The 16,009-nt window shown below is 52.9% G+C and overlaps 7 protein-coding genes across 7 annotated transcripts; 3 read left to right on the top strand and 4 right to left on the bottom strand.

Annotated features, from left to right (window-relative positions):
* Positions 1 to 993: 993 nt before the first annotated feature.
* DSM5745_02748 (ankyrin repeat domain-containing protein) lies at positions 994 to 4,451 on the bottom strand (the record flags this gene model as incomplete). The annotated part of the gene is made up of 6 exons (XM_026744764.1): positions 994 to 1,433; positions 1,589 to 2,962; positions 3,015 to 3,279; positions 3,331 to 3,807; positions 3,860 to 3,971; positions 4,021 to 4,451. The coding sequence occupies 6 exons, from the start codon at positions 4,449 to 4,451 to the stop codon at positions 994 to 996; spliced, it is 3,099 nt and encodes a 1,032-aa protein (XP_026605630.1).
* A 254-nt stretch (positions 4,452 to 4,705) lies between these two features.
* On the top strand, positions 4,706 to 6,739 carry DSM5745_02747 (putative Zn(II)2Cys6 transcription factor; the record flags this gene model as incomplete). Its single annotated transcript, XM_026744763.1, has 3 exons — positions 4,706 to 4,933; positions 4,989 to 5,143; positions 5,191 to 6,739. 3 exons carry the CDS (start codon positions 4,706 to 4,708, stop codon positions 6,737 to 6,739), a joined length of 1,932 nt encoding a protein of 643 aa, XP_026605629.1.
* Positions 6,740 to 7,451: 712 nt separating this feature from the next.
* DSM5745_02746 (Rieske (2Fe-2S) protein) lies at positions 7,452 to 8,064 on the bottom strand (the record flags this gene model as incomplete). Its single annotated transcript, XM_026744762.1, has 3 exons — positions 7,452 to 7,699; positions 7,747 to 7,841; positions 7,919 to 8,064. The coding sequence occupies 3 exons, from the start codon at positions 8,062 to 8,064 to the stop codon at positions 7,452 to 7,454; spliced, it is 489 nt and encodes a 162-aa protein (XP_026605628.1).
* Positions 8,065 to 8,374: 310 nt separating this feature from the next.
* On the top strand, positions 8,375 to 9,718 carry DSM5745_02745 (NAD(P)/FAD-dependent oxidoreductase; the record flags this gene model as incomplete). Its single annotated transcript, XM_026744761.1, has 2 exons — positions 8,375 to 9,459; positions 9,517 to 9,718. The coding sequence occupies 2 exons, from the start codon at positions 8,375 to 8,377 to the stop codon at positions 9,716 to 9,718; spliced, it is 1,287 nt and encodes a 428-aa protein (XP_026605627.1).
* A 238-nt stretch (positions 9,719 to 9,956) lies between these two features.
* Positions 9,957 to 11,958, top strand: DSM5745_02744 (flavin-containing monooxygenase; the record flags this gene model as incomplete). Its single annotated transcript, XM_026744760.1, has 5 exons — positions 9,957 to 10,009; positions 10,078 to 10,272; positions 10,346 to 10,907; positions 10,992 to 11,349; positions 11,426 to 11,958. 5 exons carry the CDS (start codon positions 9,957 to 9,959, stop codon positions 11,956 to 11,958), a joined length of 1,701 nt encoding a protein of 566 aa, XP_026605626.1.
* Positions 11,959 to 12,066: 108 nt separating this feature from the next.
* Positions 12,067 to 13,047, bottom strand: DSM5745_02743 (uncharacterized protein; the record flags this gene model as incomplete). Its single annotated transcript, XM_026744759.1, has 3 exons — positions 12,067 to 12,318; positions 12,370 to 12,885; positions 12,970 to 13,047. 3 exons carry the CDS (start codon positions 13,045 to 13,047, stop codon positions 12,067 to 12,069), a joined length of 846 nt encoding a protein of 281 aa, XP_026605625.1.
* Positions 13,048 to 13,756: 709 nt separating this feature from the next.
* Positions 13,757 to 15,008, bottom strand: DSM5745_02742 (uncharacterized protein; the record flags this gene model as incomplete). The annotated part of the gene is made up of 2 exons (XM_026744758.1): positions 13,757 to 14,674; positions 14,730 to 15,008. 2 exons carry the CDS (start codon positions 15,006 to 15,008, stop codon positions 13,757 to 13,759), a joined length of 1,197 nt encoding a protein of 398 aa, XP_026605624.1.
* Positions 15,009 to 16,009: the final 1,001 nt, after the last annotated feature.

The following is a 16,009-nucleotide window of genomic DNA, read 5'->3' as shown; positions in this document are numbered from 1 at the left end:
CGCCCACGAACAGGCCGGCGTACAGGAACGCCAAGAGAAGAGTCTGGTATTTCGGTCCAAATTCTTTAGCAGCATTGGGCATTATAATCGACATCGAGATCAGAAGCATCTGCAGTGGAACTCTCCAGTCAGCTCCATGTGCTTTTCGGTGGGGGACTCCGTAGGGATGGGTCGAGTACCTGGTCAACGAGGCAGCCAAACCCACACGAGCAGAGAAGCTGCCACTGGTATCGACCCATTCCGATGGCCTCGATCGCCTGGTCGACGACGAGCTGATCGCTGGCTAGAACGTCCAACGTGCCTTGCGTTGTGCTCCGCATGGAGTGACAAGCATCCAGGCCCACGCCCACTTTGTCGGACCCGTTTCCATCAAGCCGTTCGGTCATTTTGATTGTTGAAAGCAAGTTAGCACATGGAATGGGATGTAAGTGAGTACACTGATCATTTAATGTGGGCTGGCTTTCCTTATCTCCTCCGCTTACTGTCTTTCTCTTTCGAGATAGGGACGACCTCGATCGCACCTGCAGGTATCAAGCCCGGGGAACGAGCCGATCCAAGCGGGGAGCTTCCAGATATTGGTCTCTCTGGTAGACATCGCAACTCAATACCCAAGAGACAATACCCCTCCAAGTTATCTCCCTCAGTTACTCAGTCATCATGTCGTCCGTCGATACGTATTTCCTTCCGCCCACTCCTCATGCGCCCAACAACTTACTCCCTGTCCTTCATTACCGGAGTGTCCTTGTGCCGCCACTGAGTAAGGAGTCGGCTACATAGTTCCTTACGGCGAACAAATGGGAGGAGATGGTATGCTGCGATATGGACTTCGAGATCCGGCCCTGGATGGTTACTGATAGCCACAGAGAACATGGGGCCACATCCCAGTCCGCCACTTCCACCCAAATAGTCACGAATGCTATGGTACCGTACACTCTCAAGCCCAGGAGTCGTGAGCCCAAGCTGACAACAGACCCAGGAATATTCCAAGGCTCGTCAAAGCTCCTCCTTGGTGTCGGCGGCGGCGATGAAACCGGTAAGCTCGAGGTAGCTGTCCGAGCCGGCGATGTAATTGTCCTTCCGGCAAGGACGGCACACAGTTGCGTCGAGAGCAGCGAGGATTATCGGTACATTGGTGTATATCCGGAGGTACGGTAACGTCGATGCTCCGTGAAGTATTGAAGTATATCTGATACCGGACACAATGTCCACGGTGGCGGAATGAGATGGTAAGCAAGCCGGTCGACCTGGCTGTACTCTGTTAAGAGACGAAGAGGGTTGCCGAGCCTGAGGCGGATCCTGTCTATGGTGTTGCAGGGCCGCTGGTGCAGCTCTGGCGGTGGAATGAGAAGGCGAGACTATAAGTGCCTCTTTGGGCAGATCGATAGTGACCAGAATTTGTCTTTCCCGCATCCGGATGTCACCATATCCAGTACCTAGGCACCCCGTAGGGACATATAAACAATCCGGCCGTGTCCAGTTTATGCTCAAGGACGGTGCTGATAAGTTGAGAGGGCGCAATTTGCCTGGTATCATCTACCCTAATCTACCTCGTAGGCCTTCTTCTGCAGGATACAGCACAAGGAGTTACTCGCCACAGTCTCCCCCTGTTCAAGCAGGTGCTCCCTCATCCGCGCACACCAGTGCGTCTGGATAAACCCCCATAGCGGGATTTGCATGGCCTCAAACTCGCGTTGTAGCTGCGGGACAAATCCCTCCAGCTCCTCGATAAACGCGTTCTCCTCTTCATGGATCTCGGCTGCGTCGTCCTGGTCAAAAGGTTGCACCTCCACTAGCTTATAGCCGGAGTCACGCTCAAAGCCATAGCACGTGTGCGTGAGCTGGATGTCAGTGAAAGTAATGAGACGAATGATCTGGTTTGATATGGTGGGTGCTATCTGCGGAGCATCGAGGAGCATTTCAAATGCGGTTTGAGCCCATTCCCAAGGATTATTTTCTTCGTCATCAGGAGGCTCATGATAATGAACGTGGATGATGTATCGCAAGCCCAAGTGTAGAGGGCAAGACCCTGAACGCAGACAGAAACATGGAGGTCCGACTTGCTTATCGTCAATGGCAACATGCGGGATATCAGCGCAGTGTAATATAGACGCCGGCGTGGGGAGAGAAAGTATGTCTTGGATAGTTTCGAGGGGTTCATCGAAGCCGTTGAGTAAGGGCGCCCGTAGACGTCCGGCTAATCTGGCAGCGAGATTCAGGGCAATGATATGGCGCGCTGGTAATCGGTCATCTGGCCGCTCGTTGTCAAGACTCGCGCCCTTGTCAACCAACCATTGCGCTCCTCCAACATTGCGGCAGATGCTATCGTACGGAGAAAAATCGAAAGGGGACACGGTCAACATCACCGGCGTGTATCCTTGATCATCACGGCTGTCCATGTCTCGGAATCCAGCTTCATATAGGCGCTGCATCTGGCTTACCGTCAAGTCATTGTTGTGAAATACAGAGCAGTTGTCGGTGTAACGGAGGTTTTCATCCATTTGAACGCCGCAAGAGTTGAGCTCCGCATATGCCTCCGCTGCTTTCCGGTCAAGCCACTGACCCTCTTGTATTCCGAGACTCGCTTGGATGTGAGGCGGCAGATGTGTCTTTACGAGCTCTGAAAGACGCTCGGCCTGCGATAGAAAGGCAGTGAATAAATCTCTCTCCAAGTGCACTGACTTGGATGCGAAGATATGGGCTGGAGTCACCGGAGCTCCAGCATTAACAAGCGCTAGTGCAGCTTCCGGCAATTTAAATTGCACTGCTTCATCTAGAAGAAGACTCTTTTCTTCCGCGGAAATAGCCTTCCCAGTCTCGTGCAGGATGCCTATTCCATCTGCCCAGGAAAGGCAGAGCCTGTACAAGAGAGACAAATCACGCTCGTGATTCATTTCCAGGGCACGCTGCAATCGCTCCCTGGAATGGGATAGAATGGCGTCCACAAGGTTTGACACGGCGGATGCTGGAACAGATTAGTCGTCGATGAAATTCGGAATAATAAATCCGTGACGTACTTTCTTCATAATGGGACCACACGCGGCTCAATACTTCAGCTGATTGCCAGTAAACAAGGTATTCATCTTGCACGAGCGCACCAAGCTCTACGAGAGTGATTGCCATCCTCTCCATCATCGGATCGCCCCGATGGTAGTTCCAATTGCAAAGTATCTGGCTCAACGGGGTGTCACTGTAAGAGTTGGGTTCGTTGATGGGACAACCTGCGTTGACGAGATACTTTAGTAGGCAGTCATTTACAGAACCTGGACGCTGGCATGCGACCTAGGGTGCAAATATCAGTCACTGTGGTGTGTGGGATGGCAAGGGACGTACATGCAATAGCGTACGGCCGTCTTCCAATCTGTCATATGGGCTCGCATAGCCCTGGTCAAACGCCAGTTGCAGTTTCTGGACTATGGTGTGGTAGTGCTGTGAGATTTCTTCAGTCGTCGAGTCGAGTGGCGGACAAGTGCGCACAAGCTCAAACCCAGGGGAGTCATCCATAACAATCGACTGAACGCGGAGTGTTGGGCAGACCGAGACACCGTTCCCGCCGGTTATTATAGATATGGTCGCCTCAACAGAAAGCCCGAGCCAGGCGCTGGCGAATCGAAATACCCTTGCTCGTGCTTTTGTCTGTATCCGCCTATGCCGTGGACATGCTCGGGGTAGCCGCAAAGATTCAAGAGAAGATACCCCCATCTCCAAGCAAGTGCAAGTCGCCCTGACAGCAGACCGACGACTCATGCCCTGGGTGGGATATGTAGCCTCTAGCTGTTTTTGTTGCGTTGCGTTGGAAATAGCCAGGGTCTGAGAGCGTCAGAGTTTTGCCCGTACCTGATTCGAGTGACGCGGAACATACCATTCTTCCCATAGTCGAATCAAGCTGGTCCAATCTTGCTCGGACCAAGGTCTCCATTCTCGTGGTAACCTCAGCTTGTCGAGCAATGGCAGAAGCATGTTGTATTTGCAGTCTAATTTACGCATCAGTATGTACTTCAGGCGACAATCCAAACTACTGACGCAAGTAACGCCGTATGTAAGTTCATCTGAAGACCCTGCAGTAAATCCAGCGTCCCGAGCAGTGTATCCTTGTTGAAAGGATAGGTTGCCTTTTTGGCAGAGACACGCAACCTCTCGCCGAGCCCTGTTCCCTGGGCAGTGACAGACAGCTTCGAAATTCGGTCATTGATCTTCTCGACCCATTGTTGATTCTGTAGAATTTTCTCGCGAATATCAGCAGCGACCTTGGGATTTAGCTGGTCAGTTTCGTCGAGCAACGCGGCCAATGATTGAAGAGTAGTCAGGAGGCCGCCAGCCTTAAGCGCTATGGCGTCAACATCCTCATTGCAACCATGTATGTGGCTGCAGTAGTGCACGATGGTCTTGCAGCTCTCGATGCCGAGAGAAATAAGCCCAGCAGCGCTGGCAGCGACTGACAAAGGGTCCACCATCTTCGTTGTGCCTGGAGATCCATGGAGGGTGCATGGGGAATGAACGATGGCGGGGAGATTGGAGGAAGAGAGAGGCTGAATGTGCACAGCCTCGCAGCAACTTGACCAATACAATGAGTACATCCTACTCTGGTCATGTGACTTTATCTTGCTGTCAAATACGGCAGGTGCCCTCCGCTTAGTAATTCAGCCCGGATGAGCTCCGGATCCAGGCAATCTTCGCCATTGCTTTTGCAAACAAGCAAGGATGCTCCATGTCAACTGCTCATGGACGCGTCAAGGCCGCCGAAGCGCATCCGTCAAGCGTGCGAGCAATGCAGGTGAGCTCCCGCGCCCCAGCCGACTTTTCAATGCCGACTGACGCGACCAGACGGAAGAAATCTCGCTGTCCCGGCGAGCGGCCGGATTGCTCGTCCTGCCAGCGACTGGGTCAGGTTTGCGAATATGCTGGCGATGAGGAGGCGGATTATGCCCGGAAGATGGTGCGACAATACTCACCATGAATCGACCAGCTTAATCTCAATACTGATCATGCAGGAACAACGCATCGAGGGCATCGAAGGGAAGATCGATGCGCTGATGGCTTGCTTCAGTAATCAGAACCAGCCATTGCTTCCCTCGCCATCGACGACATTTCAGCCCAGGCAGCCGTATCCTGAGCCGATACCAGAAGCATCTGTTACTCCATCCACGTAAGACAACCGTAATCGCCGTCAATATCATTGCTGACTCTAACTAGCCCAAGGACAGTCGTTCAGAATGCGATACAGCTATTCCATACGTACTGCAATTTCCAACCACTGCCTCTGTTTCACCACAAATCATTCCTCCCCAATGAGAGCCGTGACCAGGAGCTCGTTTTAGCCATGAAAGCACTGGGCCTACGTTTCAAGGGCAATGGCATTGCAGACCCGGAAATTGACCGGCAAATAAAGGACTGGACTGAGAGCTCGAGCCGCATGGTGATGACTCGTGTGGCAGAAGGCTCCGTGGAGCTTTCGACGTTGCAGTCCCTTTGCATCCTTACTCTGATCGACTACACAGCGGGACACACATTGAAAGCGGGCGCGAACATCCGCCTAGCGCTCTATGTCCTACAGAATTTACGGTTTGGAAGTGCCGAATTTACCAATCTGGAGGATGAGCGCGATGAGCGTTTATTGCTGCGCTGGAGTCTCCACATGCTTGCAAATCTCATCGGAGAACCTCCAGCGACAAATCTGAGACCTGTTTACAACGGACATGGCTCTGCCAATGCTAATGAGATGGGTATTGTCGGATGCGCCATTCAACTTAGCGAAGTCTGGGGACTGGCACAGAGCTACGCCGCGGCTGCCATCACACCTGACGCCCCTCCGCCTTGGGCTCCTCATTCCGACTATTCAAGGATCACGTTCCGACATACCGAGTTCGAAAGCGTTACGCCGCTGAGATATCGCCTTCATGAGACCCGCTTGGACGAGCTAACTGGGGCGGAGCTGCAGCGGCAAAGGGACTTTTGGGGCCACTGCTTGTTTTTCCAGCTAATTTTCCATGCGGTCCCTTGCCTTCTAAATCACCCTCTTTTGCTCTCAGCACGGCTGCGGAATTTTCGGCTCACCATGCCACAGTCCTTTATACAGCATTCATACGAACAGATTACTCTGCATGCAGGGTGGATATTGCACTTTATCGATCTCTTGGGGAACAAAGGCTATGAAGTTTCTGACCCAACTCTCGGTCAAGCCGTTGTGATTGTGGCTACCATCTATCTCCAGCATAGCTTCGTAGAGGACGTCTTTTTCCGAGAAAAGGCTCAATCTGGGTATGATAGATGCCTAAAATTTCTCAAGAAAATGGCCCTTCGATGGCCGAACATCGAGAGACAGGTCGACAACCTTGGCAGGTTGAGAAGTAGTATTTCCGCCGGAGACGTACAGAACTCGCGTCAGACATGGTCGGTGAACGTCCGCCTGCTCCGAGATATACTGATCGCTGCCCCACCGAAGCAGACTGCGGCGGATATTCTCGGTCCTGGCCTTGCCATGGAATGTGCGCTTCAGATAGACTCAACTACTCCAGATCCGGAATTTGAGTTGATAGGGTCTGCGGGAATATCAGGTCACAAGACAGTTGCAAGAGAACTAGTCACCTACTATCCGCCCGAGCAGGTTCTACAACCGACGCCTCCGGATCTGTCGGCGTTACTGGGCGAGCCTGGAATGGCCTTCACTGGCTCGAATACTGCATTCCTACAGCCGCAGGACTATGGACGCTTCATCGATAATTGGCTGGACCTTCCCACATAGCATTTGTTATAAACCGACATGTTATGCAATACTACCAAGCTAGACCTTTGTTTCCAGCCTGACAATCGATTTTCCGACAAAACTCCATATCCTCACTCAGTTCAGTCGTCATAATCGGTGTCGGTGTTGCAGGCCATATTTCTCTACCCTGTTTCTCCTCAGCGCGATGATGATTTACGATCAAGTCCTTTACGCTTTGCTGGAAGAACAGTGGACCCTTCTCGTGCTGAGGGTGTAGTTCGCCGTTTACATACACCCCAGCATTGAGATTCCTCTGCGCCGCATTGCACAGGTCCTTGTCTTCCTTTAATACCTGCTTGAATATACTGTCGATGCTGTGGAAGTCTTCATGCGAGGCGTTTATATGTCTGTACACCTCGTACTGCATATACGTTTGTGATGCCGAGATGGGAACGCACCGCATGAGCTTGAAAAAGTGTGGTGACACGGTCATGCAGGCATTCGGAAAATAGAAGGTGCTGATGATTCCCATGCCGTCATGGTCCGGCCGGTCCGTGTTATAATGCTGGATATGGCCAGCTTTGGTTTCGACCCAGTATTTCCCTAGATCGGTATATTGGACGATTCCAGGATGGCCGGTTAGACAATGGTAGCACTGCGGCCGTCAGCCTCTGCGCGATAGAATGCCAAATTTACTGACCTCGTTATAGTTATCTGCCAAAGTCTGCCAGTTATATTCACCCATCATACCCTACGCATGGTCGAACTGGTACTGCGAAAAATCGAACGGCTTCAGACGAGGCTGTTCATCGACGCCGGCGAAGTCATCCTCCCATCGCACAGCTGGCGTTTCCGCGGCATCGAGATTCACCCAGACGAAACCCAGCTTGTCGATGTGGACGTGGATCGAGAACAGGCTATTTTTCTCTTTGTCGAAGCCATCGAGCTCTTGGTAACGAGGTGCTTTGGCAAGCTTTCCGTTGAGTCCATATGACCAGCCTAGACAGTTAACTCTGAACGGTTACCTGCGCGGTGGAAAAACCTACCGTGGTATTTGCATGCAAGGATCTTGACCGTTCTGGCTTCTTCCTCCACCAGCGGATATGCGCGGTGTCTGCAGATATTGTGGAAGCCATTTATCCTGCCTTGTCTGTCAAGGACGAGAAAGAAAGAAAACCCTCCTTCATGAAGCTGTAGGTAGTTTCCTGGCTCGCTAACCTCAGCTGGTGCGAGACAAGCATCCACTTCTTCGAGAAGATGGCACGCCGCTCGAGGCTGTACATAGCTTCGGAACGATACCATGATGATGGAAGTGCAGCATTATCGCTAGGCTGGGATTGTCGGTATCCGAAGAGACGATTCATGATGCAAGATGAGTAGCCAGTTGGCGCAGCAGTAGAGGCTTCGTCTCAGTACAGGCTTTACTTTGAACTCTCGGAGTGGCATCACAATCTCTGTCTTATGGGCCTTATCGCGCCCCCCGTTTTTGCCTGTTTTGGAGAAGTGGTAGCGCACGCCTCTATCCATGTCGGCGGAATGCGCCCCGGATCCGCTCGGTGGAGATAAACCCGACGGGGAGAGTTCCGGACAATTGGGGTTGAAAAATCCCCGGCTCTCGTGTCGTTGTCTCTTCTTATTCTATTCGTCGATAGTAACGCCTTTCTTATCTTCAAAATGACCAACCAGAAGATGGACTCCATTTTGATTATCGGTGCCGGGGTGTTTGGCCTGTCGACAGCGCTCGAGCTGACCAGGAGGGGATACACAAACATCACTGTGCTCGACCGCCATGTCCCGCCGGTTGTCGACGGAAGCAGTGTTGACATTTCGCGCATTATACGTGCAGACTATGCTGATCCCGTCTACGCGCAGATGGCCTTGGAGGCCTACAAGGGCTGGACGAGCACATACTCCGACTTCTACTACGAGTCCGGTTTCGTTTTGATATCCGAGACCGCCTCCAACCCGTACATTGAGAAGTCAAAACAGAACATCCTTGACAAGGGCGGTCGTGTCCGTGAGTTCTCTAATATCAGACAGATGCGCGCTCTTTACCCCGGTATTGAAGCCGACCTGCCATCCGCGCAGGGATACAACAACCCCGTCGGAGGATGGGCGGACGCAGCGGGAAGCATCGGACGTTTGGCTTCCCAGTGTAGCGTTGCGGGCGTATCCTTCATCACCGGCCGTCGTGGAACAGTACATTCACTACGTAGGTCCGCTGATCGTGTCGTTGGCGTCAACCTTGCGGACGGAACACACCTCCTCGCGTCGCAAGTCATCCTCGCCACAGGCGCATGGTCAAACCGCCTCATCGATCTCTCGCACACTGCATCCTCCTCTGGCCAACCCGTCGGCTTCATCCAACTCACCGCTGATGAGGCCGTCAAGTTTGCTAAGACGCCTGTCATGATCAACATGACATCCGGCGTGTTCTCTTTCCCGCCCACACCTGGAACAAACATCTTGAAGCTCGCCCGCCACGGTTACGGCTTCGCCACTGAAGTCAAGTCTGAAGCAACCGGTCGCACTATCTCAGGCCCCAGGCGAGACTCCAGCAATGCAGCTTCTGGATTTCTACCTGACGACGCGGATGCAGGCCTCCGAGATGGCTTGAAGAGTCTTTTCCCCAGCTTGGCCGATCGGCCTTGGATCAACCGCAGGCTGTGCTGGTACACAGACACTCCGACTGGAGACTTCATCATTGACCGTCATCCAGCATTGGAAGGCCTTTTTGTTGCTACGGGCGGTGCGGGGCAGTACGTTCTTACTCTATACCTACGTTTTGACTGGGTGGCAGACTAACATTGATCCAGCGCATTCAAATTCCTCCCCGTCCTAGGTAAATACGTTGCCGATTGCTTTGAGGACCGCGCATCCAACGAGCTGCGCCAGAAATGGAGGCTGAAGGCGCCTGAGAAGGAGAGTGTAGGTGGTTCGGTGGTTATGTCTGGAGACGGCAGCCGCGGAGGACCGCCTCTGCGGAAGTTGTCGGTGTTGGAGCAGTCGAAGTTGTGAGCTGTATACCTACTGAGTAGAGATTGGGAATATAGAAAGACCGCGACCAAGAGAGGCGCTTTCGTCGTTGCTTATCGGAGGATTCGGAGACGGGGAGAGATCCGGATGTTTTCCCGCACGGTGATTGACGTCTGAGATAGATGATAGCGTGATAGAGATAAATAGACGCAGAAAATATCAGGGGTGAGAAGAGAATAGAGAACTTTCTCTGCATATCCAATAAGCAAGAGACATCACCATGGTACAAGCTCAACCCTCCAAGCGTCTGCGGGTGACAGTCATCGACGCCGGGTTCGTCCAAAGTCCTTCATTCACCTCCACCACCTCCTTACTCAATGCAAGTCTGACAAACAAGCCAGAGTCTCTGGCATCCTCATGGGCATAAAGATCCTGCAACAAAAACACCTTCCCCAACATATCGACTTCCACATCTACGAGAAGTCCCCCGAGATCGGCGGGACCTGGTTCGAGAACCGCTATCCGGGCTGTGCCTGCGATGTCCCCAGCCATCTCTATCAATACAGCTTTGCGCCGAATACGGAGTGGTCTATGTTGTGCGTATCCTTGCATGCAAGCGATTCTGGACTTGGTTTGGTCCCAGTGATGCTGACTTTTGGTGATTAATAGTTACGCAACATCATCCGAGATCCAATCGTACCTCAAAGCCGTCGTGAAGCAGTACAACCTCAACCCACATATCAGCCTCAACAGCCCCGTCATAATTGCAGTCTGGAACCAAGAACGGGGAACCTGGACCGTCACCGTCCAGAGCCAGAACCAGAACCACGGCCCGAGAACCCTCGACTCAGAAATCCTCATCAATGCCGGCGGGAGCCTGAATCACCCGCAGATGCCTGATTTTCGCGGACTGGACACATTCGCCGGACCGGTACTGCATACCGCGGCATGGGATGATACCGTTGATCTAGCCGGGAAACGAATCGCGATTATCGGCGCCGGTACAAGTGCCGTGCAGCTCTTACCGGAAGTCCAGAAAGTGGCCGAGCACGTCGATATCTATATACGGACACCGTCGTGGATTTCGCCGCCTGTTCCATTGCCGCCTAGTATAAGCAAGGGGCATGTTTACTCTGAAGCTGAGAAGCAGGATTTCCGAGAAGATAAAGAAGGATACCTTGCCATGCGAAAGGGGCTCGAGAACCAATTCAACGGCATGTTCCGGGCCTTTGTGAAAGGTTCTCCGGGGCAAAGGAGCTTAAGGGCGAGGTTTAAAGGACGCATGAAGGAGCTCATTGCCGATTCGCAGCTGTAGGAAAAGCTCATTCCGAAATTCGAGGCTGGTTGTCGCCGCGTTAATCCTGGCGAGGAGTACCTGCTCGCCCTGCAGGAGGAGAACGTGCGGCCTATCTTCGATTCCATTCGGGAGATTATGAGAGAGGGCGTGGTCATGGACGACAACTCAACGAATCCAGGCGAAATCCTGATAGCAGCAACGGGCTTCAACACCTCCTTTCGTTCCCGATTTCCTATCATTGGCCTTGACAGGATCAACCTCCAGGATGTATGGGAGACGAATCCAACCTCGTATTTTGGGATCGCGGTGGCAGGGTTCCCGAATTACCTCATGTTCCTGGGGCCTAATACGCCGATTTCGAATGGGAGTTTGATGGGTGCGCACTACTTCCTTACCTACCCCCTTCTAGAATGCCGTTGGCTTAACAAAAACCCCTCCGGGCCCCCTCGAAGCAACAAGCGCCTACATAACCCGCCTCCTCCTCAAAACCGTCCGCGAAAACATCCACTCGTTCACCATCAAGCCATCCGCCCAAGCCGACTTCAACGCACATACGCAGTCATACATGGGGGACATGGTCTGGACGGGCTCATGCAGAAGCTGGTACAAGAATAACGTCACCAGCAAGATCACCGCGTTGTGGCCGGGCAGCTCGCTACACTATATGCAGGTTCTTGCTGAGGATCGCTGGGAGGATTTCGAGTGGCAGTATACCGGGAATCGGTTTGGGTATTGGGGGAGGGGGATCTCGTGGGTTGAGGACTTGGCTGGGGAGGTGGATTGTCTTGGGAGGGAGGGGAAGGGTGCAAAGGAGGCGAGTGTAGTTCCGGGTGTGCAGGGGGTTGGGGATTTGAGTTTTTATTTGGTGCAGGGGGAGGCTTTGCCGGTTTCTTTGGCTTCGTCCTCGTCTTCGCCTTTGGCCCAAGGCGGGCAAGGGGATGAGGAGAGGGATCGGGATGATGTGAATATGCAAGCTAGGCTTTGAAGCAGGCCTCTAGCATATAATTTCCATAAAGGGAACATCACTCTCCTTCCTCCGTTTATATAGCCATCGAGAACTTCCTCAACAGCAGCATGTATAGTACCGCCTGCCTCAGGGTCCAGAGAAGGTCAACAGATCCTCCAAGCCCTCACTATCCACCTCCTCCCACCCAGCCTCCTGTGCACCACCACCAACAAACCACTCCTCCTGGCTTGTATCACCCTTAAGCACCCACTTCAGCCAATTGACAGCCGCAACGCCAAATGCACCGCCCTCGGGCTCAGCATACGTCCCCATGTGCCCGACGGGGTAGTTCCCAACCCACTTTGGAACGCCAGTAAGAGCGGCGTAGTCGGCCATGCCCTGGGAAGTCCTCATCAGTCTCACCTCTAAAAAGGGTGCAGAAGAACATACATTCTTATACGCAATATCCCGCTCCCCACCCAGAAAGTAGAAAACCGGCTTCTTCACCCCCTTGATCGTCACGGGATCCTCACTCGGCATCCCCAGTAACTCCCCGAAGAATCCCAGGTCCAGAAACCCAGAGTTGAAGATGCCGAGGTACTTCACGCGCTCGTCATCGCGCATCTGGTACGCCTCTAGACCCCCGCAACTCTGTCCCGCGACGGCGATGCTGCTCGTGTCGATTGGGACGTTCGCATATCTACTTGTCTTGTTTGTAGCTTTCTCAACCCAATCCAGCGCGTCTTTCATGAGCTGCACGGTCGTTGTCCCGTGCCCGTTCGGTGCGCCCGATGCAATGGCGAGGAACCCGTATGATGCAATGTTCGTGAGCATGTTTCCGAAGAGTGTGCCGTTGGCGGAGCAGGCGCCGTTGCCCCATATTAAGATTGGGAGAGTGGTATTGCGAGGGGGGTCTTTGGGTAGGTAGAGGGTGTGGTTTGGGAGGGTTGGGTCTGTTGTGTGGGCCTAAGAAGGAGTATGTTAGCAAGGGCTGTAGATTGGATAGGGTATTGGACGATGATGAACAGACTAAGAAGAGGAAAGACGTACGGCATCGTAGGGACCGTTCCCTGCTGCGAGGGTGAGGGTTGCGTGGATGGAGGTGAGGCCTGCGAGGGGCCACTTCATGGTGGGTGAAGCTGGGGTATCTACAAAAAAGAAGAAACTGTGGTGTTTTCTGAAGGTGCGTAGAGGAGATGGCGTCGAAGGTGTGGTATTTATGGCCAAGGCCTCTTAAGACCCTTGAAACCAAACAGACGGAAGCATCTTGCTCAATCCACACCTCGGTCTGGCACTTCAAACCAGGCTATTTCATCGGTAGACGGACCAATATCCGTAAGCCCTACCATGGTCATCCTTGCCTTATACTCGGCACTTGCGATCTGTCGGCATCACGGCGCACCCTCGGCAGATTCGAAACAACCAAGACGTTTCAACAACCCCGTGACGCACAACGATGATCAATTAGTATAGAGCCCGAGACAATTGGACGGGGGAAGCAAGCATGATTCCTTGGCCAAGAATCACGGATCTGTGAGGTCGGTGCGGGGAATTCAAGTTTCCAGGCACTTGGATGTATCTACTCCGTACTTGCAACTTCATGGTCCGCATGATGGATCATTTTTCCTAGATTGAAATGCACATTAATGGATCAGACAGAAAAATGGCAATATGGTTAATCGCTACGGTATTTTCGTAGTGGATTCTGTGCAAGCGAAACAGAAGGAGGCGTAGTGCAGAGAGCTGAATCTTGCCATGCCCTGCGAAAGAATAAAGACTGAAAGACAAAAAGATCGGAGGGGCTTCAACCTCAATAGTAGTACGTGAGACTTCGATATCATAGCTCAAGATACGCCATCCCCATCGCGCTCGGCCCTGCGCCGAACTCCTTCAGTGAAAGCCGCTGAACCTGCTCATTCTTCTCGATATCGAAGACGGTGATGGCAGCATCAGTAGTTCCATTTCCTGGGGACAGCGCATAGACGTGCCGATCCACAACGACAAGATCAATCAGGCCGGGGTCGTCATTCGGAAGGTCGGCCGTCCGCAGAATACTCGCGTCATTCGCATCTAGCTCAACAAGCCTGTTCACCAGAACATCCGTCACAAAGACGCTGTTTGCCTTGTACGAGTACGCGGCCCAGCAGATTGCTTGTTGGCCGGGGACGGTAGCTTTCGCGACAAGCTCGGCTTCGTGCGTATCATCATTGACTTTAAGCACGGCGGCGCCAAAACCAGGATCCGTGACGAAGACAAGGCCTGAAGAAGGAATGACGACAGAGCCGAAGAGTAGATTCGTGCCGTTGGGCGAGCTCCGGATATCTTCTCTTGCCACGGTGGCAGCCGTAGCCGGGGAACAGCCGTAATTGACTGGAAAGACGGAGAAAAAGCCAGTATTGTTGGCTGTTCCGTCTCCCTTGACCGCGGCGTAGAGGAACGCGTCGTCTTCCGAAAATAGGACATGGGAGAGAGTACCGGCTGGGCCGACGGGCGGAGTAGTCTGGTTCAGCTCGAACGGGCGTAACTCGTCAAATGTTCCCAGTCCATGCTTGTTGTAGCTTGTACAGGATATACCGGCCTTTGTACCCGTTGCTCCGACGCAGACGAGACGCCCTTTTGAGGATGCAGCAACGGTGTTGGGGAAGTCGCCTGGGACGAGAGCGGGTTGGCCGACCAGAGTGAGCTTGGAAGGATCATGCTGGCCAAACTCCAGCATGCTTACGCTGTTGGATCCGGGGTTGACGGCGAAGACGTACTGATTGGAGACCTCAAGTTAGTGCTAGTAGCGCATGGCAGTCTGGGTGGTATACTTCTCCTGCAACAGCAACTGCCCCTTGGCTGAAGAGTGAATCCGGGCCCGCAGGTACCCCAGCATTATCAAGTCCGCTTTCTCCAATGCCTCCGGTCAAGGTCACTTGGGCATGTCCGAGAAGGCCATTCCTCTGGATTGGGACCCCGATCACAGCATTCTCCGGGTTGTTCGTCAAGAGGTAGACTGCCTTGCTGAAATGAGACTCGTGACCGGGATGAGCGTAAGCCGACCCAGCCGTGCTCGCAAGTATGATGCAGAGTTGAGGATTGATACGCATTTCGGTGGAGTAGAAGGTCAATAGAATGGGATGACTCGGAAGCGAGGTGCTTGTAGGTGTGTGGAAGTTGATCCACGGCGACCTTCTCCTCCCCTTATATAGGCGTCTCACTGCCTATCTTGTCTTCTAAAACCCCTTAGCTGAGCACATACAATGGCCCAGTGCTGTGAGTGCTGATCACTTATCCAAGAATTCATCATCGCATACTTCAGCCACCGAGCACGTAAGCGCCCGGCTCCGCCGCCTCCCCCTGATTCCTGATCCTGATTCCTCGTCGGTTGTGGGCTAAGGCTGACAAGTGCCTAACCTAATCGCGTAATCTTTGATGATGAGAGCAAGTGGTCAATGCGGGCAATGTGTCCGCCGAAGGGTATCCGTTTTTCAAGCCTCCCTCCGCCGATGGTCCCGCCGTGACCAAGGGGCTTGGTGTCATGGTTCCCGAAATTAATGTTCCTTTCAGTCTGCTAGTAATCAAACATTTGGTCCCGTTGATTTGAAGTGCCTAAAGTAAGGTCTAAGTTCCTGTCCAGGTTCGAGCTGGTCATTGCGGCTTACCGGTACCGTAAGAAGAGCTCATTAATTCCGCCGATGCGGTCAGATCTCAGCGCATCGTTCGAACCAAGGCCGCAAATTGGGACAGCTGCTCCGTAGTGTCAGTAGGAGAATATGACCTGGTGGAATAGTCGACATTTTCAATTCTGCGAGGGCGTAGTTGGAAGAAACAAGACGTGATCAGGAAAAGTCCTTAAGACCCCAAAGGCGATAAGGCGATAAGGCGATAAGGCGATAAGGCTTAAGATAGTAAGGCAGTAAGGCAGTAAGGCAGTAACGCAGTGAGGCAGTGAGGCAGTAAGGCAGTAAGCTAGTAAGGCAAAAAGTGGTTATATGACTAAGCTATGGCAGCCAATCAGAAGCGGCTTGGAGGTTCCCTCTTCTTCTCTTCCTCATGTTTGGCCTCTTTCCTCAAGTTCCTAAATTTGAATGGTTTCATTCATTCATCT

Source organism: Aspergillus mulundensis (assembly GCF_003369625.1).
Source record: "Aspergillus mulundensis strain DSM 5745 chromosome Unknown scaffold_2, whole genome shotgun sequence".
Taxonomy (NCBI): domain Eukaryota; kingdom Fungi; phylum Ascomycota; class Eurotiomycetes; order Eurotiales; family Aspergillaceae; genus Aspergillus; species Aspergillus mulundensis.
The sequence above is the reverse complement of the archived record's forward strand: the minus strand, read 5'-3'. Positions and strand labels throughout refer to the sequence as shown.